The sequence below is a fragment of the Bos mutus genome, chromosome 6 (genome assembly GCF_027580195.1).
Source record: "Bos mutus isolate GX-2022 chromosome 6, NWIPB_WYAK_1.1, whole genome shotgun sequence".
Taxonomy (NCBI): Eukaryota; Metazoa; Chordata; class Mammalia; order Artiodactyla; family Bovidae; genus Bos; species Bos mutus.
In genome coordinates this window covers 102,796,826-102,821,933 of record NC_091622.1, presented here as the reverse complement: position 1 = coordinate 102,821,933, position 25,108 = coordinate 102,796,826, and the positions used below count along the sequence as shown (strand labels likewise).

The window sequence follows — 25,108 nt, the reverse complement described above, 5'->3', positions numbered from 1 at the left end:
GAAGGAGTCTGGATTCACACACAGAAGAGACCTTCTCCAAAGCCTTCTCTTCCTATTAGGTGACAACACCGCCTCCATACACGGAGGGGAAAGGGGCTGCGGAACACCTCTAAAACCTCAGTCCTGGTATGCGCTTAGATTTTCTATACATTAGAAATTTAAAATCAGTGCGACTCTTCTGCCATTCCAGGTACTGGGTTGTTAAGATGTGAACTGATGCCCTGTCATTGGCTGGTGGCCAGTCTAGAGATGGTCCTTCCACCTCCAGTCCTTCCATTTCTTACGGTGTCTCCCACCGACAGGAGAGCCCTGCCGGAAGCCTCCATTCCGCACCCAGGATGGGAGGGGCTTTGCTGGAACCCTAGGGCCTAGAGCCAGGCCGGGAGCACAGTGGTCCCCTTTACTGCTCCAAGAGGGGAGGATGGGGCACGTGCTTGCAGAGAGGCCACACGCATGAGTCAGGGAAGGATGAGGCGCGTGTGCACAGAAGGACGGTTTGTCTGTGGGCAGGAAGGGCAGGGTGCCCGTGTATAAAACAGAAAAGGTGCCTGTGTACAAGAGAGACAGGGTGCGCATGCATGGGGAGTGCGGGGGTGCGTGTACTGCAGGACCGGCGCGCACGCAAGGCGGGGCAGGGTGGCACACGTACCAGCCGGCGGATGTCGCGCTCGCACTCCCGCTTGATGCGGTGCACCTCGTCCTGGTGCGCCTGGTAGGCGGCGCGCAGGTCGGCCGCCTTGGTCTTGTCGGCCTGCATGCAGTTGCTGAGCGCCTCCTCCGCCTGCTTGCGCGCCGCCTTGAGCTCCAGGATCTCCTGCTGCAGCCGCAGGCGCTCGCCGTCAAAGGCCCTGCGCGCCTCGTCGCGCGCGTCGGCCAGCAGCGCCGTCTTGACCTTGTCAGCCGCGCCGTCGCGCAGCACGTTCAGCGTGGCCTGCAGCCGCTGCAGCTCGCCCTCCTTGATCTTGGCCGTGCGCGCTGCCTCCTGCTCATGCTGGCGGATGAGCACCTCGCGCAGTGCCTGCAGCTCCTTGGTCTTCTCCTCGTGCAGCTTGGCCCTGAGCTCCGAGATGTAGGCTGTGTGCCGTCGCTGCTCCTGCTCACGCTCCAGCTTGGCCTCCTGCAGCCGCTCACGCAGCTTACCCACCTGCGGCCAGAGCGGGGAGACTCGGTCAGGGTCAGGGCCAGGACTGGGGGCGCCGGCCAGGCTCACTGCCACCTTCCCAAGTCCCTTTTTGTATGACAGGCCCCTGAGACCCTCTTGGGCCCCCACCCTCCAGTTCCCCCTGCCGCCACCTCCATCAGCCCCACCCAGACTCTTCCCTACTGTTTTTCTGAGATTTCCCCAGCCCTGGAAAACCATCTGAAGGTGTTGGAGGAGGGTCAGGTTCTGACATCACCTCCGATTTGGAGTTTTTCCAAGGAAGGACAATTTATCAGTCACAAAATATGCCCTGCAGTAATCATCTGTGTCATCGAAGTGTAGACCAGAAATACATTTCCAGTGCTCGTGCCCTGAGCTCTGGAGTTAGAGCAGACGGAGCAGGTGAAGGTAGAAAAGGGTGGGGGTGGGGGAAACAGAGGTGCCCTCACTCCTCTGCCAGGACTGGGGGGCTCCAGAGCCACAGCAGCATGAATCCCTCACCACCTCAGGAAGGGGGCAACTGTTTTGCCATGAGGCAGCCAAGGTTCGGACTTCCCAGGTGGCTCAGTGGTAAAGAATCTGCCTGCCGATCCAGGAGATGTGGGAGACGTGGGTTTGATCCCTGGATAAGAAAATCTCCTGTAGGAGGAAATGGCAACCCACTCCAGTATTCTTACCTGGGGAAATCCCATGGACAGAGGAGCCAGACGGGCTATAGTCCATAGGGTGACAAAGAGTTGGATATGACTGAGCATGTATGCAACCAAGGCTCAGAGATGTCCCAGTGACCTGCCTGGGGTGAGGGGCTGCCAAGGGGCAGAGCCAGGCTTTACTCCCAGGTCCCTGGCCCCAGAGAAAGTGTTCTGCAGATGCCAGGCTGCCAGCCCCACCAGAATGTATTCATCTGTTCAGCAAACAAAACGTTATTTGTAAAATGTGCCAAGGGAGTGTTTTCTTCATATACTCCAAAAGGCTTTATTCGATCTTTCCATTTCAAATATCACACAATTACATACATTACACAAGAATCCATTTGTTTTCTAAATGACATCCATCTCCGAAGAACCGAAACGAACCGAAACAAATGTGTCTCTCATGGACAGGCTGTTCCCATGGAAAATGGCATCATTTCCCCCGACCACACTGTTTATAGCACACCAACATGCTGAAGTTAATTTTAGGTGAGGAGTTTTACAATGTTACTTAGGGTGGACAAATCTTTACTTAAAACAGCAGGGAAAAAGCAAATCAAACCCACCAGGCAAAGACACAAGTCTCCTTACATCAAACACAAGCACGGAAATAAAACATGGACCCAGTCAGAAGGCCCATCTTGCCTGAGAGTTAGAATGGGCCTCTTCCTAAGGGACTAAGGGCCAGGATGCCAGAACTTTAAACACTGAACGTGATTTCCCAGGGAGGGACTAAGTGCTTCCAGCATGCTCCTTCCAAGGGAGCAACTCTGTCCTAACTTCCTGGGTTAACACTGACAGTGACCTGAAGTCAAAAGGATGGGATCTTGTCGGATTCTGAATCTGTGCCGATGAATGCATTTCCCTTGGCAAATTACCTAACCTCGAGATGGTTAATGGTTACGTGTCCACTGGGCAGGGCTGTGGTACCGGGTCATTCAGCCAAACACGAGTCTAGATGCTGCTGAGAAGGTATTTTTAATGATTAATATTTAAATCAGCAGCCCTGGAGTAAAGCAAATGAGCCTCTATACTGTGAGTGGGCCTCACTTAAGGCCTTAAATCAGTTGATGGCCTTAACAGAAAAGACTGAAATGCCCTAATGAGAAAGGAATTCTGCCTCATTACTGTGAGATCCATGCTCCCTGAAATTTCCAGCCTGCCTGCTCTGCAGATTTCAGATTTGTCAGCCTGCATGACCAGGTGAGTCACCTTCTTGAAAACAAAAAATCCCCCTCCATCTCTCTCTCCTATTGGTTCTTTTTCTGTCTGAAGAACCCTGACTATAAAACCTCCCTGATCCTTCTCTATGAAACAAGTCCATCAACAGCTGCCCCTTGAAGACTCTTGGGAGAGAGAAAGCTGAAAGTGAATGAGCAGATGAAGGGAAGTTTGGTCCCCCATAAGTAAAGGAAGGAGGGATGTGGACAGTGTGAACAGAGGTGTGTGCAGGGCAGTCTGAGGGTTGGGGAGGCCGGGCCTGTCCCTGGGAGGGGCAGAGGGGGCCAGCTGAAGCTAACAGTAACAGAGGTGCCAGGGATGCTCACAGTGGATGGGCTGGGGGAGAAGACCCTGATGGTCCTACCAGCTCTACCTAGAAAAGCCCAGGGTCGAGACCAGGCAAGGACCCAAGTGTAGCACAGTGAGGCGGGGGCTGCCCCGGTGTGCACAGGGCACCCCCTCCTTATTCCATCCCGCTGAGCAGGTTGACAGAAGTCACGTGTCATCTCACTCGCCAGACGCCTCTAAGCCACCCCACCAAGTCCAGAGGGGCAACAGGAGAGAGGGGACCTTACCAGCCTTGTCTCAGCACCTGGGCTCTAAATGCAGCAAGAGCAAAATGAGCAAGACAGGGCACGCATCGAGGCAGGAGGGGCTGGCGGGAAGAACGCTGCCCACCCCACCCCCCAGTGGGCACAGTGAAGTCTGCCTCCGCTTGGCTGTCTCCCCCGCTCCTCAAACCATCCCTGCGACCACCCTGGCTCAAGCTGGCAGCTGCAATCCTCTAAGAGACCGGGGCAGTCACCTCACCAATCGCCCTGCCTCTGCCCCTGTGCACGCGTCCCTATGTCGCCCCCTGGTGGCCAGCACAGGCCTCAGCACTCACGTTAGATGATTTCCCTCCACTGCCCTCTGAATTCTTGGGGTGCGGGTTAACTGTTCTGAAACCGCTGTGTGTGCAGAGTGTTGAGTAACTAAGTGGGTGGTGGGGTCAGGCTGTCTCTGCTGGAGAGAGGACACCATAATCAAGGGAAGGAGGCCAGAGGATCCAAGTGGTACTGGATTAGGCTGGGGGCATCAGTAAGAACTCACCTTTAACTTAATACACATTTAGAGGTTACATTAAGGACTAGCTTAGATATGTATAGATACACAGTTAGTATATATGCATACACTTCCTTGCTGTTCTAGCTAAGCCCAGAAGTAATGGCATGCCAGCAGTGGTGAGCACCCCCAGTGCCCAGATCTTGGTTTTTCACACCATTTTCCAATAAAAGTGACCAAAGGGCCTTGGTGAGTGGCTCTAGGAATGGGGCAGGGAACATCCAAGATGAACCAGGAGCACCTTACAGGACCAGAAAGTAGGGGTGTGCCGAGAAGAAATTAACAAAGAAAGGCCACAGTGGCGGGGGTGTCAAAGGGACACAGGAGCTGGCTGGAAGAGATCCAGTGGCCAAAGCTGGAACGGTTTGAGCAAAATAAGGTATCGGGTTAGCTAAAAAGTCCACTTGGTTTTAAGTGAAAATAAAAGACATTTTTCATTTTCACCAAGAACTTCATTGAACAATGTATTCATTAACCAAACGAACATTTTGGCCAGCCTAATAGTATTGGATGACAACCCAAAGTATAAAATGAGAGTTCGTAGTGATATAAAGGATTGAATAGATAACATACAAAAAACACAAAAGTACACAAACAGAAACCCTCGAGAGCTCTGTAGCATGCAACACACAAGCCTGAGTCCTCCCCGGCCTGCAGGACTGACCCTGGCTTATGGCTCTCTGGTCCTCCTCCCTGACTGCCCAGCTCAGGCCACCTCCCTGCCTGCTGCACCTCGAACATGCAGGCACTTTCCCACCTGCAGGCCTTTTCCCGAGCTGTTCCCTCTGCCTGGAGGGCTCCCGGCCAGGTCTCTGCAGGGCCTGCCCTCCACCTGCAGTGCCCCTGTGTTGCTGACCACCTCCCAGAAGAGCCACCCCTACTCCAATCCCACTCCACCTGCTTCTCCAGCCTTACTTTCTTGGCATTTTTCACTATGGAACAAATGTCACATGTTCACCTCCTGGCCTTTGCTCCCCACCTCCCCCACTAGACACCAGCTCAGGGTGAGGGTCTCCAGGGCAGCGCAGTTTCTGGGACAGAGCATGGCACGCAGTAGATGCTCAATAACCAGCCGTGGACTGAGCGAAAGAAAGAATGAAAGGATGATGGGTCTGGCAGTTTGTAAATAATCAATGACAGCATCCACTCCCCAGGGGGTCCCGGCTCCTAGGCTCACTGGTCCTTCTGCCTGGTGCCTTCCCTCCATTCTCCAAGAGGGTCTGGAAGCCTTCCTCGACTGGGTCAGGGCCTCCCCTGGGTCCCTGGAATGTGATTCCCTCCATCACCGCACAGACCACACCCCAGTTCCAACCCTCTCAGCATACCTGAGCCAGCCCCTGAAGGACAGGATGGGGCCTGACTCGCTTCTGTAGCTGGATTAGTCCCTGACCCGGGGTAGATCAAGACCACAGTGGGCTGCTCACTGCAAGAATCACCAGCTGTTGAGTGGTGGGCAGCACCTGTCTTGAGCCCATGTGCTGACCATTGCCCTCTCTGCCCCTACCCATCCCAAACTGTGGGCTTCAACAAGTCAGGGACTCTGCCCCCAGTGGCCTGGCACCCCAGGTGACACTGAGGAAGCCCCCAGTTGATGCTGGATACTTGGGATAGTGTGAATCCGGCTCCATTTCTCACCAGCTAGCAAAATCCTTCAGACTGGCTCCAGACCACCTCTGGAGAGATAAAGCAAAGCTTTCTCAGGCCCCTATGACCACTGCATGGTTTCCTAAAATCCCTGGTGCCACAAGCCAAGTACTGTCATCTGCCTAGCTCCCTGAGCATCTGAGCACACAGCCTGTCTGTGAATGGGGTCATTTCTGAGTTACCTCCAAATGCCCAGCCCAGGCCTGGGGCACAGGCCCAGGGGGGCTTGAAGAACCAACAGGTGTGTTCCCAACAACCCTTGATTCTATGGGCTCCTCTGCTGAAGTAACAACACTGTAAATGCAACATCAAAACTGGATATCACAAGATCATATAGAAGTAACAGTTACATGCAACCGTAAGGTTTATATGTATGTTTGTCATGATAGCTCAGTTGGTAAAGAATCCACCTGCAATGCAGGAAACCCCGGTTCGATTCCTGGGTCCGGAAGATCCCCTGGAGAAGGGAAAGGCTACCCACTCCAGTATTCTGGCCTGGAGAATTCCATGGACTGTATAATCCATGTGGTCACAAAGAGTCGGACACAACTGAGTGACTTTCACAGGTATCATACCAGCCAGTAAACACATTGCTGAATTCTCCAAGAACAGAAACCCTCTCTGCACACCCTTGGAAGGGCCACGAGGTGGCTGGATTGAGCACACAGCAGCCAGGGCATGTGGTGGCAGGAGGTGCTGGGGACAGGGAGGCCCAGGCTGGGGTTCTCGTGGGCCAGGCTTCCAACCCCCTGCCAACACCTACGACTGGACTGTCCTGCTGTGATGGGCTGAATCGTGTCCACCAAATTCCTGTGTGGTTGTTCTAACCAACCCCCACCACCCCCTACCAGAACCTCAGAATGTGACTGTATTTGAAGACAGTCTTAAAAGAGGTCACCAAGTTAAATGAGGTCATGAGGGCGGGGTCCTGATCCGATACAACTGGTGCCCTTATAAGAAGAGATTAGAACACAGACCCACACAGAGAAGACCATCTGAGGATGCAGGAATAAGGCGGCCGTCTATAAGCCAAGGAGAGAGGCCCCAGGAAGAAACCGACTCTGCCCGAACCCTGATCTCAGACTCCCAACCTCCAGGACTATGAGGAAATAAATCTCTGTGGTCGAAGCCTCTGAGTCTGTGGTATTTTATTTACGGAAACCCAGCCACTTCTTCTCCCCAATGCTCAGTCTGCTCACCTGTAAGGTGGGGAGAAGGGGGCTTCCCACGTGGCTCAGCAGTAAAGAACCTGCCTGCCAATTCAGGAGGTGTGGGTTTGATCCCTGAATCAGAAAGATCCCCTGGAGAAGGGAATGGCAACCCACTCCAGTATACTTGCCTGGGAAATCCCGTGGCCAGAGAAGCCTGACAGTCTACAGTCCATGAGTCGCAAAAAATTAGACACGACTTAGCAACTAAAGGACAACAAAGTGGGGAGAGCCTCATCTAACCTCACAGGTCACTGCGAGGGTCAGGAGGCTCTCCACGGTACCTGGTGTGGCCTGCGTACCAGACACATAAGAAACATCTGCCAACCCCTGAGTAACTACAACGTGACAGGCAGTGCCCAGGGCCCTGGATGTGACTCTTATTCATTCCTTAAACAACCCAGAGAGGCAAACACATCAGATGTCCCCATTTAACAGATGGGGAAACTGAGGCATAAGGCAGCTACCCAGCTTGCCCCAAGACCTCAAGGCGGGTTAGGTGGTGGAGGTGCAATGGAGACCTGGTCAAAGGACATTGGTCCCACAGACACAGCTGCTGTTGCTCCTTCCCAGCCAGCTGCTCAGACCCAGCTGGGCAGCAGATAACCCCGGGGGATCCTGGCAGGCGAATCCTTCCTGGGCTGGGCAGGGTGTGGACAGGCTGCATCGCCAGCAGCTGTGCTGAAAGACTGTGGCTGCACTGCCGCTGGAAATCGTGAGAGTCTGGGCACGGGAAGGGGCATACGTGTCCCCAAGCTCTAGAAGCCCAGTCTTCATCGCCCCAGCTCAGGGACTCTGCCTCTGTTCTCCACGCAGCCGTCTTGAGCTGGGCTCAGAGCCAAGGACCAAGCCTCAGCCCCCTCCCCACCCGGAAGCTGGACCCTGCTCAGCACTGCAGCTGCTGTCAGAGTCCCAGCTCGCAACCAGACACCTGCAGCTATTCCCAGGGCAGGCCCTCCCCGCCCTCAGGTCTATGGGCAGAGCGGGAGGGGACCTGCGGGGCTGAGGGTACAACCTCCGTGTCCCCAGCCAGACAAGGTCCTCAGATGGGTCCCCCAGGAACAAGCCCGAATCCCATCCTCTTTCTCTTCTCACACAAGTGGCGGCTCCTCTCTGGGCTGGCACAGCACCTCCCACCTTGCCTGCTTTTGCCCTCAAACCACCCGGGTCAGAACTACACCAGCATAAAGGACCATGGCTGTGCAAGGTGGGCTTTCTTTGTCTCCATCACCTGATATCTTTCAGTTCAGGTCAGTTCAGTCTCTCAGTTGTGTCCGACTCTTTGCGACATCATGGACTGCAGAATGCCAGGTTTCCCTGTCCATCACCAACTCATGTCCATGAGCTTACTCAAACTCATGTCCATCGAGTCGGTGATGCCATCAAACCATCTCATCCTCTGGCATCCCCTTTTCCTCCCACCTTCAATCTTTCCCAGCATCAGGGTCTTTTTCAATGAGTCAGTTCTTCCCATCAGGTGGCCAAAGTATTGGCGTTTCAGCTTCAGCATCAGTCCTTCCAATGAATAGTCAGGACTGATTTCCTTTAGGATGGACTGGTTGGATCTCCTTGCAGTCCAAGGGACTCTCAAGAGTCTTCTCCAACACCACAGTTCAAAAGCATCAATTCTTCGGGACTCAAGCTTTCTTTATATATCTTTGGTAGTGGTTTAATCGCTAAGTTGTGTCTGACTCTTGCAAACCCATGGACTGTGGTCCTCCAAGCTCTTCTGTTCATGGGATTCTCCAGGCAAGAATACTGGAGTAGATTGCCATGCCGTCCTCCAGGGGATCTTCCCGACCCAGGAATCGAACCTGGGTCTCTTGCACTACAGGCAAATTCTTTACTGACAGCTACCATGAAAGCCCATGATAACCTTAAGTCAGGCGGTCATTATGATACCATATTACAGATGAGAAAATGGAGGTTCAGAGACTTCAGGTCACTTGTCTAAGATTGTGAAATCAGTCAGGAGCCTAGGTGAGGTCTAAAGCCAGGTCTGCAAGATTAGAAAGCCTGGGCTCCTTCCACTGTCACTGGCTTCCCATCATGCCTGCCCTTTGACTGGCACCCAACTGGGTATTGTACTGACTGGCTCCAAAGCTCATACCTGCCTTACCAGAGCAAAGGCTCCCATCACAGAGCCAGGCTCCATACCGAGCCCTTCATGTATCTGTATTTACACCCTTACTCCTGACCGTTGGCCCATCAGGTGGCCTTATTATGATCCCATCCTGCAGGTGAGGGGGGTTATGGTATGGAGAGTGAAGTGACTGGCCTGAGATCAGAGCCAAAGGTGGGGGATGGGACAGGATTTGCACCCACGTGGCCTCTGTACCCATGTTATACCCATTTTATTGAGGGGCAAGTTGAGGCTTGGAGAGTTGAAGTGCCCACTCTCACCCCAGCCCCGGGACACACCCTCGCGGGGCAGTGTGTCCACCAGGAATTCACAGCCCACCCCTCACCTGAGCCGGGAGACCCGCGCCCTTCCCACCTTGCTCTTTTCCTGCTGGAACTCGATCTGAATGCTGGTCAGCTTGGCCCGCAGCTCCTCGTTGGCCATCTGCACCGGGTCCATCTCCATCTCGGGCTTCTCGCCCTTGCTCCGGCCTTTCTTAGACATGCTTCCTCTCAAGTTGAGACGCTGAGATCTTGCGTTCACTCCCGCCAGCCAGCAGGCACCACTCCCAGCTCCGCCGTGCTAACCAGTCTCGCAGGGCTCAGCTCCTCCTCCGTGTAAACCACCATCACTTGGGATCCTGGGAGAAGAAGGAGGCCAGGTCAGCAGAGGCGGTGGGGGTGGGGGTGGGGTAGTGTGCCTCTTGCCTGGGGCACTCTAACAGGAGTGCAGCCAGCATTCACCGAGGCCTCCCTCCCAGAGCTTGCACTGCTAACCCAAGGATGCCCTGCCATTCAAAACTGACCAAGCACTTCTCCAGCTAGGGCTGCATCAGAATCACCTGGAAGCTTATTATGGTCCTGGGATCACCCCCCAGAAAGCCGATTTGCACGTCTCCCATGCTTCCAGCTGAGGTTCCCTGTGACCACTCCTCACTGAGTAACTCTGCCTGGTCCAGTCCTGGCCTCGTCAAGATGTGACTATGCCACCTAAGTGACTGTAAGCCTTGGTCTGCAAATGTCACTGAGCCTCAGTCACCGGATGCCGGTTCCTAAGGCAGGACCCTAGGGGGTCCCGTGGTTTCAAGGTACAGCCCACCTGGTACCACACTGTGCTCCGAGAGCACAAAGCCGGAGCAGGAATAAGGACCACACTCTGAAAACTGGGCTTTCAGACTCCTTTATGGAGTCTAACCTTTATGGTTAGCAGTTCCCTCCACACTCCCAGGACTAGCCCAGCACTAGTTGGCTAGAACAGCCAGCTCTGGGCCCAGCGGCAGTGCCCAAGCCAGCCTGGCAAGACAGTACAGGCTCGCAGCTCCCAGTGCTGTGCCCAGCCAACCCCAGGCTGCTCTGCGCTGTGAGCCTGACTCTGGGCCCTCTGCCCCTCGCTCTGCCTTGTTACTGCTTTCCGTGTGACAAACAGACATTCACTTACTTCCTGTCTATTTCCCCTACACCAGGATATGAGTTTCAAGTAAGCAGGGCCTACATCTGTTTGGTTCTCTCAGTGTTCTCCATGCTTAGTACAGAGCCCAGCATGCAGGAAGCACCCCATCAACACTTCCTGAGTGAATGAGAGAATGAATGAGTGACCACAGAAGACAGTTACAAGGCACCTATTATGTGCTGAACCCTGTGATGAGAGAAGGGAAGCATATCATCCTTGCAGGAGAGCCATGATAGAGATGAGACAAGTGAGTTGCAGACAAGCTAAGTAAGCTACCTAAGGCCACACAGCTAGTAAGTAGAAAAGAAAGTTTAGTCACTCAGTCGTGTCGGACTCTTTGCAACGCCATGGACTATAGCCTACCAGGCCCCTCTGTCCATGGGATTTTCCAGGCAAGAGTACTGGAGTGGGTTGCCATTTCCTTCTCCAGGGGATCTTCCTGATCCAGGGATCAAACCCGGGTCTCCCACATTGTAGGCAGACGCTTTATTGTCTGAGCCACCAGGGAAGTCTTGGGAGAAAATGGAGAGAGGAAAACAAGAGAGCATTCCAGAGTGGTGGAAGACCAGCCTTGGGAGGTCAGGGAGAAGACGTGAAATCAGCAAGGAGAACAGTGAACGAGAAGTCTGCAGACTGAAGGAGAAAAATGGAGAACCAGGAAAGCTAAGGGAAGAAAGTGTTTCTAGAAGGAAGGACCCGACAGGGGCAGCTCCTGAGAGGTGAAGAGGAAGACTGGAAAGTGGCCATCGGATTCAGTAACATGGGGTCCGTGGCCTGGGCAGGGGCTGCTTGGTGGGGTGGGAGTTGGGAGGGGGCCAGGGGAAGTGTGGGATGGGGAGTTGTGGGGGGCTCTTGTCAATGCCAGTGGGTCTGGTGGGCTAGGGACGTGCGATGGCCATGAACTCCAGTCCAGCATGACCTGCTAGCCCTGGGGGCCCGGGATGTCCATCCAACTAGGAATCTGGGAAGGCAGTAATGGAGGCCAGTTACACTCTCTTGAACAGGAGACAGAGCTGTCTCTCAGCGTGCCATGGAGGTTTATTTGGGGTAATCAACCTCCACCACCCCCCCCCCACCCCAGATCGATTCCAGAAAGGTACATTCTGTCTTCAGAGAAGGATGAACTCCATTTGCTCCAACTGGACTTATCAGAGCACAAACCATAATTCATTCCTCTCTCCTCTGACCTGCCTGCTCCTGCAACCGCAGCGCTTCTCAGAAATCGGCCTGGGCCTCTGCCGTGTGTCTCCCCTACAGCCCGAGGAGCAGGAAGCATCTTCCAGACCTGGGAAAGGGGAGGTTGCTCCCTCTGTTCCATCCTGTGGCCCCACAACGCCCCTTCTAGGAATGCACTTTAGCTAAGCAGAGATTCAGTCTCTGGACGAACACTCGGATGTTCTTCCCAGCGACGAAACGCTCAGCCACAACAGGCAGGTCAGGTAAATTACATCCAGGCGGTGAGAGCAAACCCCACAGGGAGAAAGGCCAGCATCGTAAAGAGAGGAAAAGGCAGTGTCAAAGGACAAATATGATTTGTGATTGCAGTTTTCTGAACTGTATTTGTTCATCTTTTGCATTTGATCACAACTGTGTGTTGAGCAGCTGCGCGGCGCCAGGCCCTGCGTTGTGGGGACACAGGGGTGAGGAGGAGGTAGGCTCACCTCCCAGGCGTCGGCTGGGACAGCCTAGTGACGATGCGCCAGCAGCTACTTTTTCTCTTTAATACCCTTCCGAGTAGATTGAATTTTCTATTACTGTTTTACAGAAAAAATGATGCCATTTTTCTTAAAGGAAGGTGAAGTGAAGTGAAAGTACCTCAGTTTTCACATCTGTTTAATGGGATCCACAGCACTCACTTCATAGGGACCAGAATTTGAAGTGCTGGCAAGGTGCCTGGCCCAGTGAAGATACTCACTAAACAAAACAAAGCTAAATCTATTAGGAGGAGCAATGCCAGCCTCCAGTTGTCTCCATGAAGGCCAAGGTGATCTGTGCTGAATCTGGGCACTGCTAGAAGCCTTGGTATCAAGGCACAGCCCACCTGGTACCACACTGTCACAGCTTGCCAGTGGCCTGACAAATGGGAAGGCCCCTTTCCTTCCCAGCAGCCCCTCCCATGATCACTGACGATGCTTGGGAAAAAGGAGGTTTCAGATGAGGCTCTGAGCCCAGGGAAGCAAAGCATGTGCCCGAGGCAGCACAGCAGGCAGCCAGACTGGACCACCACTCTGTGAGACCCTGGGACGGCAACCTAGCCATGGACAGCAGTGGGAACGGGAATGGAAACCCAAGAGTATCTGGGGGTCATGAGAACAGTGGCTATTAAGTCTCCGGGGCCAGTCCCAGACACCACCTTTTTATCAGACCCTGGACTGGCTGGACCCAAGGCCCCCTTGGTCAGGCTCTCATGACCCCAAGAGCAGAAGAGCCAAAGGGCAGAGACAGGAGGCCATGCCTGGGGATGACCCAGTTTCTTACCCCAACCATAGCACCCCTTGGAAAAGCACATCATCTCATTAGAAGCTCAGCACACATCCCCCACTTTACAGATGAGAAAACTGAGGCCTCAAAAGGGAAAGTCACAGAGACTCTCCTGCTTAGAAGCCATCTAAGGTTCAGGCCGCCTCTGAAGAGAACCCTGACCCCTGAAGGAGCACAAGCCTTTCAGGGTCTGAGTCACGCCACAGCCCCACCCCACCACCTCTCCCGTAGCCACCTCAAACTCCAGGCCCGATACACTCCCCAGAAGGCCATGGTGATGCAGTTCTCTGACAGAGAAAGCCAATTCCCCACCCCTTTTCACGGCCAGCTCCCATTATGCCTCCTTCAGGAAGCCTCCCGGATGCCCTCCACGTTGGTCAGGTGCCTCCTCTGAGCCCCCCAACTACAGGCTGAGGGCTGTCCTGTGTGTTTGCTCATTTGTCAGCCCCCCCTGACAATCAACCGCTCAACGACAGGACTTGACTTCCAGCTTTGTCTGCTTCACCCTGTGCTCAGCCCAAAGCCTGAGCTCAGTATTTCCAGGACAAATAGACTCCAATAAGCTAAGGCCAAGCCTACTGCTCTCGACAGCCACCTTCAACATCTGCCAGGCCGGAGCCTTAATAAATGTTGAGATGAATGGGACGAAAGAGGGGAAGGTACCCAGGGTTCTGGGCCCAGTCAAACTTGGCCTTGTGTCAAGAACACACCCAAGGCCAGTCTGGCCCAAGGCTTAGAGTGCCACACAGTGTCACAATGATTAGCCCACAGCCAATGACTTCTGCAAAGGCCTTGCCCCCCCCCCCACCTCCAGGAGCAACTTTGGGTCATGCTTCCACCTGAGATGAGCCTGGTGCCCACTCTGTGCCACGGCTTTTCATTTAGAGCTCACTGCGGCCCGAAGAGCCCGGCACAGCCCAGTCCTCACAGAGGAGCCCAAGAGTCTCAGCCAGGAGATATGATTCCTCGGCACCATGCTGGGAAGGACAGCGGACCTGAGAAGGTACATTCCAGAAATCACGCTAGCCGTGGGGGGCAAAGGAGGACCAGACAGGGTCCCGGCCATCACAGAAGTTTCTAGCCAGGGAGACAACCAGGGAATGAATGCATAAACAACCCTGGATTGTGACTGTGCTAAAATGAAAGAGGAAACAGGGTATTGGAACCTGTAACAAATATCACTCAAGTCATCAGTGGAGGAGACAAGGGGTGCAAATGTGTCAGACCTCCTGGGTCCTGCAGATCACAGACCGGGCCAAGACCAGCTTTAGAATGTGCAGCCGAGTGCAAAATGGAAATGCAAGGGTCTGGGTTCAAAAGCTATTCAGACTTTCATGACCGTGACACAGAGCATTAAACCAAGAGGTGGGCCCCCTGACAGCCTCTATGACCTCGCTGTGCGCCGGTGACGCTGGCCCTGGAAGGAGTTTAAGCGTTGACTCTGAGGGTGCTTGGTTGGGCAGCAGGTCCCAAGCAACGTCAGCTTCTGGCTGATGAGGACCAGAGTGGGCTGAACAGTGGCCCCCAAAAGATATGTTCACATCCTATTCCTGGCAGCCGGGAACACACCCTGGTTTAGACAAAGGGTCTCTGCAGATGTAATCAAGTTGAAGATCCCAAGATGAGAGCATCCAAGATTAGGGTGACCTTGACCTTGGACTTCTGACCTCCCAAATGTGTAAGAAAACAAACTTCTGTTGTTTTAAGCCACTCCATTTATGGGAATTCTTTCTGGCAGCCACTGGAAAGCAGTACATTGGGAAGGAGGGGGAAAAAGCTCAGGGCACATATTCAGCACTTTGTTTAATGACTTAAGATAACTTAGCTTCTTAGCGCCAAGCCCTGCCACTTTCCCGGCTGCCTTTCACATCAGTCGTAAGCCAGCACACACCACCCCGCAGGCAACTCCCCTGTCCTTCCCTCCCTCATAGCCTACCATCTAATGATTTACACACAAGGCTAGCTGAGGGGTCTGTCCGCCCAGCCCAGAGCGGAAGGGAAACAAATTCGCTTCACTGTGCAGCAGAAACTAATACAACATTGTAAAGCAATCACATTCCAATAAAAAAAAAAATTAAAGAGCAAGGACATTAGAAGGGCAAAACAACAGCAGAACACACCACACAACTGGCAGATGGTATTCTGCAAGAGGCAAACAGATAGGAAAACGAAAAAAGAGCAAAGGTTTTTCTAGAGAGCAAAGTTTTTCGGCCACACCCTCCCCCCCCCGCAAAAAATAGAGTAAATAATTCCTTTAACACTTAAAAAGCCTTCAAGGTCTAAAATATTAACACTCTGAGGACATCTCGTTCTCCAGTTATAGCAAATTAATAAGGTGCTCATGCGCACTGTCCACACTCTTTTCTTACTCAACATGGGTGTGAAATAGTCGGTGGGAGTTTCAAAAAATTATAGGAAGTTATAAGTAAAGTCAACCGAGTCAGGGCTGTCCTGACACGTTTTCAGGGCTCAGGTGTGAAGGGCTGGAAGGGGCACCCAGAACAAGAAGCAGGGCTCAGTCACTCAGCCCAGCCCTGCCACCAACCTCTGTCATTTCCTAGGACTTTCCAGCCACACAGTGGGGCTGGCCACACATCCAGTGTGTGGGGACTGGCATCACGGCTCCCTCCAGAGCAGACCGTCTGCAGCCAGGATTCCAGGGCCCCTGCTTCCCGTCACACAAACCAGGACCCCGGAGCTGGTGGGCCTCAGAAGTGATGGCAGAACAGCCACTGGCCCCAGCAATCCGGGAGCGCCTGGCCGCCTGGGCCTGTTCTACACCCTCTGGGTGGCGCTCAGCCTTCACCTTGGCCCCCAGGGCTCCTGACCCTCAAGTGTCCGACCACCAAGCCTTGTTCTCCCCCATTCTCAGAGGTGTACCCTCCTGCGATGGCTCTGGCCAGCCCTCACCCCTTCCTGCCTGACCGTGGCTTCCCCTGTCTCCTGGCCTGCACGCGGCCCCCCTCACCCAGGGGCAGTGGGGTGACCCTCCCCCGCCACTCCCTGCTGACCACCTGCAGGGGACAGGGCTCACGGGCACAGAGGGCAGCCCTCCACGCAGCCTGAGCCAGCGGAAGCCACCGTGGGCCACGCCTGCCGTCCCCTCCAGTCCTCAGCACACGTCTCCCCCTGCCTGGCAGAGCCACCCCTGGCCACCTCCTAATTGTCCCAGGACTCGGCCTGGGCCAGGCCTCCTCCCTCTTTGGCCCCGCAGGGAAGGTGAGAGTGTCCTTGCAGCCCAAGCCTCATCAGGATGACTCTCAGTCACCACCTGGACTAGGAGGCCAGCGGGGTTGGGGATCACCACAAGAGAACAGACCCATTCTACAGATGAAGAAGCTGAGGCCCAGACAGGTCAGAGTCACTGGGAGTAGGGGCCTGGTGGGGAGAGGAGAACTTATTACTCCTCCGACCCCACCAGGAGGTCAGCAGAGTTTGCCGGGTGCTTCAGAGGCTGTGGAGTGGGTACCACCCACGTGGTCACCATGGGCGCACTGAGGTGCCCTCAGCTTCCACAGCCCCCACCGCTGGGGGCACCAGTGCTGTCATTCATCACAGCAGCTGGGCGCCCCCTCCCGGGCTGGCTGACCCTTCACCTAGGAGCCCCTCATTCCAGGGGCCACCAGAGCCAAGATTCCACCCCACCAAGACTCTCCCTACACCCAGGGCCACCCACTCCCCCCGAGCTGGGACTCTCGGCCCTTGCTACCAAGTCTCCCAGCTGTGAACCCTCCCACCACAGGGCCTGCATCAGGCTGACCTCCTTTGCTAGTCCAGGTTATACCTTTTGCATCCAAGGAACCTCTGAGGATCCCTCTAACGACAGGCAGGGGTGGATTCTGTTGATGTTCTACATATATCACGCGCACACACACACCCAGCTCACAATGCACACATTGTCCTGAAACACACACCCCACACACAAGCCACACATTCATGCAAAGAAACACACACACCACATATACACACACACATACCACATATATACCACAATGCACACACTGTCCTGAAACACACACCCAACACACAAGCCACACATTCATGCAAGGAAACACGCACACCGCATACACACACACACACCACATATATACCACAATGCACACACTGTCCTGAAACACACGTGCAATGTACACGTCACACACGTACACCACAGAGGAGTGAGCACACACACAAGCTAATGAGTGAATGCTTGTGCGTCTCCAGTGTTCATAGGTCGAAATCCTAATGTCTGATGTGATGGTATATTAGGAAGGGGACCTTTGGGAAATAATTAGGTCAGAAGAGTGGAGCCCTCACGAAGAGGACTAGCATCTTTATGAACAAATAAGGTAAACAAAGACCAGGCCCGTGGGCGGGGAACCTGGGGCCTGTCATTCCTCTGCAGGAGCCCCCACACATGGCCTTCCAGCTTCTCTCCAAAGTCCTTCCAGGGACAGGAAGGCCCCCATGGGGTCGTCTGCTCCCCAGGACAATCTTACTTTAGAAATCACTTAATTTTTCAAGCTACAAACACACAAACCAAAAGGGCCACCTTCTGCTGTGAGCGCCTCCAGCACCCGCAAGCCGCCTCAAAAGAGCCCACTCCCCCGGACACACAGAAGGCTCTTTAGACGCTGAAGATGCCCATCACACATCCCACATCGTCCTGTCCTCCAGGTGATGAGGCATAAGAAGAGCGAGTGCTTACTGATGGGAAAGACAATCCTCAACCCACACCCCTCATCTGGCGCTATGGTCAGCCTTTCACAGGACAAACCCATCGAAGTCTCCCAATGATTATCCTGCAGGTGCTATTATTACCCCATCTTGTGGATCTCTCTTGAGAGGCCCTTGGGCTGCAAGGAGATCCAACCAGTCCATCCTAAAGTCAGTCCTGAATGTTCATTGGAAGGACTGATGTTGAAGCTGAAACTCCAATACTTTGGCCACCTGATGCCAAAGAACTGAATCCTTGGAAAAGATTCTGATGTTGGGAAAGATTGAAGGCAGGAGGAGAAGGGAACGACAGAGGGTGAGATGGTTGGATGGTATCACTGACTTGATGAACATGAGTTTGAGCAGGCTCTGGGAGTTGGTGATGGACAGGGAACCCTAGCATGCTGCAGTCCATGGGGTCGCAAAGACTTGGACACGACTGAGTGACGGAACTAAACAGAACTTTGCCCCTCTACCCAGAAAATGATCAAAACAACAACATTAATTATAACAACATCATGTCAACCTGCTGTGGTCCCACTGCCTCAGAGGAAAGTCTGCACATAGTGAGGGATGCCTTGCGAGGTTCCTGCCATCGGGCCCAATAGCTGCGTCTCCTTAGGTCTCCTATGTGTCTGCTTGCCCGGCTGGATTCTCAACTCCTGTGAAACCATCTTATTTGCTTGACTCTCCAGTAGCAAGCAACGTGCCTGCCCAGAGAGGTGTTTGGTGACATCAGGACCCCTTCTGGACGTGTGCTGAACTGTGAAAGCATTACATACGTTCCTTTCACATCCAGCCCAGGCGTGGCTTCACAGGTACAAATTTAAGGCAGGACATACCCTTCAAGGGATGCAGGATTCCTGAGTGCTTGGTAAAAATAATCCCCAACCGTGAAGCCAAGCAGCACTACGTAAGAACTGACTTCTGTGTGGACAGAGATGCGAGTGCCCGGGATAGCGGGTTTGGCTCACTTGCCAGCTGAATCCACACCCCCCTCCCATACTCAGATATGGTTCCCAGCAAAATCACAAGCTCACAGCATCAAGGACCTTGGTCTTGCCCTTGGGTAACCATGTTGGGTGCTGAGAGTGGCTTGGCAGGTTGAACACATCAGTCCCTCATTTGCTCAGCACAAGCTCTCAGCTTGCCTCCTACATTCAGGCACTGTGCTGGGCATGGGACCATGATACTGAGTATCTGTCCTCCCCTCCCTGCCCTTGGGATGCTGAAGGCCTCTCCAGCCCAAAGCTCCCTCCTGTCAGACCCCCTGACGCCTTCCATATCTCCATATGCAGAATAGGAGGAGACCTGTCCTTTGTACCTTAAAACAGTCGAAAGACGGTTAGAGGGAAACTTCTCCAAGGACCACCACTCTTCAATCCCTAGAAAAATGACAGGAGGTCGGAACGCCCCTCCCTTTTGGTGGCAGCATCACCTGCCACTGTCACTTGTCACTGTCACCCCGGTCACAGAGTCAGCATGATCATCTTAGAAGTCAGGGTCATGGGAATGGTTGCAGCCTTCACAGCAAAGGACACCAGCTTCGACAAGGATAGGAGGGCCTGGGAATCTTCGGACAGCCTCCGTCACCTGGTTCTAACATGTCCATCTTAATATGTCCCAAAGAAGTAAAGTGCAGCCAAGTTCAGGGAAGTTCAGCCATTCTGAATTTGGGAGACTCTGGAAGAGCAAGGCTCATGCTCAGGGACCCACAGAGGGCACATCTAAACTCGTGGGTGCCACCTCCCCAAGTACCAGAGAAACTGAATAGTAAGGTAACACTGCAGTTGTTCGCCCCGTGGCCACTTTGGCAAAGTCTTGCCGAAGGAAAAGTGTGTGTGTGGGGGGGACCTCCGTAGGAGAAAGGAAGGGAGGAAAGATGGAAAATAAAAGTATGAGGGGGGAAGGGAAGGAAGGAAGGAAGAACACAGAAACAACGGAATCAAACTTCCAGTTTCTGGTCTGGTGTGTAAGAAACTTGGGAGTCATCACTCTCATTCATATAATAAAAATGCTGAACAAATGGAAAATCAGTCACTTTTCTTTTATCCATCAGAGAACTGAGATCATAGGGCAAATGGCTGCAGATAGGTAAACACAAAGAAAAACAACTTACCAAAACTGTAACCCAGGAACAGAGAACTTTGTGGGAACCAGTTCAGATTCCTTTTACCAAATACTTCCTGTCCAGCTTTCAACAACAACAACAAAACGACAAGGCATACTAAAAGGCAAAATAAAAAAATAAATAAACAGTTTGAAAAGACAGAATGAACATCAGAACCAGACTGATATATGGCAGTGATGTTAGAATTGTCAGACTGAGGCTTTAAAATGATTCTAATCAATATGCTAAAGGCACTAATGGAAAAAATAGACAACATGCAAGACTAGATGGCTAATGTCAGCAGAGATGGAAATTCTAAAGAAGCACGCAAAACCCTGGAGATCAAAAACGCTGTAACAGAGACGAAGAATGCCTGTGATGGGCTCCTCAGTAGACAGGTCATGGCCCAGGAGCCAGTGAGTTTGAAGCTACATCAATACAAACTTCCCAAACTGAATGCAAATTTTTAAAAACACTAAAATAAACAGAATAGAATACCCTATAACTGTGGTATAATTGCAAAAGGTACAGCATATGTATAATGGGGGAAGAGAGAAGAAGGAGCAGAAGAAGTATTTGAAGCAATAATGTCTGAGAATTTCTGAAAATTACTGATTCCAATCACAAATGTAGGAAGTTCAGAGAACACCAAACAGAATAAACGACCCAAAACCTACACCTAGGTATATCATAGTGAAGCTGTAGAAGAGCAAAGATAAAGAAAAACCTTGAAAGAATCCAGAGGGAAAAAAATATATAGCAGAGCAAGGATAAGAACTAAATAAAAAACCTTTATTATAAGGTACTCATACTACACATGAAGCAGTATGGTGCCATTTGAAAGTAGACTTGGGTTGGTGTACTGCAAACTCGAGTGTGACCACTAAAAAATAATTTTTTTTGAAGAGATACAATTGACATACTAACAAAGGAAAGGGAAAAAAATGGAAACATATACAATGCTCAATTAAAACTGCAAAAAGCAGAGAGAGGAAGACAAAAACAGAAACAAACAGGGACAAAAATAGAGAATAACAAATATGATAGACATTAATCCAATCATATCAATCATCACTCCAAACATCAGCAGTCTAAGGGGCATAACATACAGCAAGGTGACCATGGATAGCATAGTTAATAATACTGCGTTGCATACTTTAAAGTTGCTAATAGAATGGATCTTAAAGTTCTCATCACAAAAACAGTAATTTTTGTAAATTTGCCTGGTGACAGATGAAGACTAGATTTACTGTGGTGATCAATTTACAATATATATAAATACTGTATCATTTGTTGCCCACCTAAAGCTATTATAATGTCACATGCCAATTATACCTCAATAAAAAATAATCAATGGTCTAAGTACATCAATTAAAAGACAGAAACTGTTAGAAGGGCTCAAAATACAAGACCCAACTATGGGCTATCTACAAGGAAACACTGACCTTGTAGGGCTCGCATGCGAAAAGCCAGTCAACTTCTATGCATTCATTGTCAACTAAAGGAAATGAAAGCTCAAATTGACACCCAGTGTTAATCTCTCAATGTTGCCACAATCTCCAAGCTACAACCAAAAAGGTACAACTCACCCCTTTTGAATTAAAGAAAGATCTTTGTAATTCATTCAATAGGATTAAAATCGTATTATAAAAATGATACTCAAGAAGCACATTATAAAATAACGTGACCCAAAAGAATACCAGCAATCATAATGATGGTCTAAATTAAATCACAAAGACAAAGCCCATGCCAATTAGAATCGTGAAGTTACCTATTTAGGAATCTCAGCGTGTGCTCCTGAATATTTTATGAGAAAATTTCACCCCCAGCATCTCCCACCATAAATGGGATTGTAACCCTGCTCACAGTTTCTTTGTAAGGCTTCAGTTCAGTTCAGTCACTCAGTCATGTCTGACTCTTTGTGACCCCACGGACAGCAGCACACCAGGCTTCCCTGTCCATCACCAACTCCCGGAGCTTGCTCAAACTCATGTCCATTGAGTCGGTGATGCCATGCAACCATCTGTCGTCTTATGTAAGGCTTAGGAAACTCATAAATACAAAGATTTTGTTTCCATATGAAAAAGCTTATTTATGTTTTGAGAGGGAGAGAGGGAGAGCAAGAGAGAGACGGGGCCAATGTTACACCCAACTCCTTAAAAAATGTATTGAAAGTCTACCAACAAATTAATCCTTGTATTTGGTAATCAGATTCCCTTTACCTTCTGAACTCTTGTTCTGTCCATGAATCTCTTTTGCAACCATGATATAAATACTCAATATGGGTGGGGGAGGGGGTTAGTTTTATCAAGTTTCTTGCGGAGCTTAAAGCTCTGGGGCTGGAACCACATTCTCTGAGGCCCCAGCACGTCTGGAAGTGGGATTCCTGCATGCTCAGCAAATCCCCATTCACTTCCCTCCATTTCACAGATTCCCCTGCAACATGTGAGGGTCACGTGACTGCCTAGTCAATGATGTGTGAGCAGCAATGACCTCTCCCCCATCTGTGCAAAGGCACGTAAGAGCCCATGTGTCTCCTCTTCTCTCTCTTCCTGCTGCACAGACCTCACAAGTCAAGTGTAGAGCTTGTGGCCTGAGCAGATGGGGAGGGCTGGATCCCTGAATCACTGCTGGAAGAGAGCTCCAGTGGACCTGCCCCAGCGCACGGGTGACCTAGAACTGACCTTTCAGGGTTCTTTTGTTACTGCAGCACGGCCTCATAAACCTCGCTGATACTCTCCTCCTGAAATGCCCAACCCCTCCTTCCCACCTGTCCATCTTCAAAATTCAGCGGGGGCATCAACTCCCCCAGGGACCTTCCATGGATGCCACTTCCTACCCGCCCTCCAAAGGGTAGGGGGCTTCCTCTTCACATCCACAGTCCCCTGGGCTTCTCTTCCTCACAGCCCTGACTGCACTGAGTTGGCTCCGTCTTCACCATCAGACTAGGCACTCTGTGGCAGCGAGACCTTGGCGTTTGCCTTGGAGCAGCTGGCGAGTGCCTGTGAAAGAGGAGACTGTATGTGCACACAGATGACACTGCAGGGCCCTCCTTCAGTCACACCGCATACGGCCCAGGGATAGAAAGATAAATCTTATCCCCACTCCTACCAGAACTTCAAGTCCAGCAGGGAAGGGGTGATGTGTCCATAAATGATCGCAGCCCCAAACAGAAAATGATAATGAGGGATAACCCTCTGGGGAGACCCAGGGGCAAGAGACGTGGCTTCCAGCTGGGGGCTGGGTGATGGAGGCAACATCTTGAGCTGGCCCTGGTCGGACAGCAGGACCTAGGCAGAGGGAGGTGAAAGATGCAGGTCCACCTGTTTGGAGTCTGGGGGCTCGGGCAGGGTGGCTCAGCCTCCTTGGGAACCACTCCTCCCCATCCCCCAGCTGTGGGAGGTCGCCAGAGCTGACCCACCCCACTCCAGGGATGGGCACTTCCCAGACGCAGCCTGGCCCATCCTTAATAAAAACGCCATCATGAACAAAGCACTATGCAGAGTGAAACACTCTAGTGCCCCTAATATTCACTGCATTAAAACCTTCACAAACCCTCTGGGAAGTCATTTATGGCCCCATTTTACACGGAAAAGAGATCTGAGACCCATAGCCTGCCTGGATTTAAATCCAAACATTTGACAGCCAAGTTCCTCCCCAAAGCACTACCCAGTAGGACTGCTGGCTCCCACAAAAATGCTTACAAATGTTTTCAAATCATCACCTAACACCTTGATAGAGACTGGTGTCTTGAGGATCAAGAAATAATGGGAGGGGGAGAATCGCATAGTGAATGGACCACTCATTCAGCACTTATGGAAGTGTTCTGGCTTCCAGCAGGCACCTGTGAATCCATACTTAAGTCTGTTTACACCCAAATAAACAGAATGGGTGAATTTAACTCAGATGACCATTATATCTACTACTGTGGGCAAGAATCCCTTAGAAGAAATGGAGTAGCCATCATAGTCAACAAAAGAGTTCAAAATGCAGTACTTGGGTGCAGTCTCAAAAACAACAGAATGATCTGTTTGTTTCTAAGGAAAACCATTCAATATCACAGTAATCCAAGTCTATGCCCCGACCACTAATGCTGAAGAAGCTGAAGTTGAATGGTTCGATGAAGACCTACAAGACCTTCTAGAACCTACAACCAAAAAACACATCCTCTTCATTATAGGGGACTGGAATGCAAAAGTAGGAAGTCAAGAACTACCTGGAGTAACAGGCAAATTTGGCCTTTGAGTACAAAACAAAGCAGGTCTAAGGCTAACAGAGTTTTGCCAAGAGAACGCACTGGTCACAGCAAACACCCCCTTCCAACAACACAAGAGAAGACTCTACACATGGACATCACCAGATTGTCACCACCAAAATGAGACTGATTATATTCTTTGCACCCAAAGATGGAGAGGTCAGCAAAAACAAGACCAGGAGCTGACTGTGGCTTAGATCATGAACCCCTTATTGCCAAATTCAGACTTAAATTGAAGAAAGTAGGGAAAACCACCAGACCATTCAGGTATGACCTAAGTCAAATCCCTTACAATTATATGTGGAAGTGAGAAATAGATTCAAGGGATTAGATCTGATAGACAAGAATGCCTGAAGAACTATGGATGGAGGTTCGTGACACTGTACAGAAGGCAGGGATCAAGACCATCCCCAAGAAAAAGAAATGAAAAAAGGCAAAATGGTTGTCTGAGGAGGCCTTACAAATAGCTGAGAAAAGAAGAGAAGTGAAAGGCAAAGAAGAAAAGGAAAGATATACCCATTTGAATGCTGAGTTCCCAAGAATAGCAATGAGAGATAAAAAAGCATCCTTAGTGATCAGTGCAAAGAAATAGAGGAAAACAATAAAATGGGAAAGACTAGAGATCTCTTCAACAATATTAGAGATACCAAAGCAACATTTCACGCAAAGATGAGCATGATAAAGGACAGAAATGGTATGGACCTAACAGAAGCAGAAGATATTAAGAAGAGGTGGCAAGAATATACAGAAGAACTATACAAAAAAGATCATTATGACCCAGATAACAATGATGGTGTGATCACTCATCCTGGTATGTGAAGTCAAGCAGGCCTTAGGAAGCATCACTATAAACAAAGCTAGTGGAGGTGATGGAATTCCAGTTGAGCTATTTCAAATCCTAAAAGATGATGCTGTGAAAGTGCTGCATTCAATATGCCAGCAAATCTGGAAAACTCAGCAGTGTTTTAGACATGACACCCAAATAA

At 51.3% G+C, this 25,108-nt stretch overlaps 1 protein-coding gene across 1 annotated transcript in view; it reads right to left on the bottom strand.

Annotated features, from left to right (window-relative positions):
• The window catches only part of JAKMIP1 (janus kinase and microtubule interacting protein 1), a 153,636-nt gene that overhangs the window by 63,296 nt on the left and 65,232 nt on the right, over nucleotides 1-25,108 (bottom strand). Inside the window, exons 2-3 of the mRNA XM_070371875.1 lie at nucleotides 9,508-9,772; nucleotides 650-1,144 (exon numbers count right to left, since the gene is read on the bottom strand). Coding sequence (XP_070227976.1) covers nucleotides 650-1,144; nucleotides 9,508-9,636 — 624 coding nt within the window. The 5' untranslated portion in view covers nucleotides 9,637-9,772. The remainder of the gene's footprint in view (nucleotides 1-649; nucleotides 1,145-9,507; nucleotides 9,773-25,108) is intronic.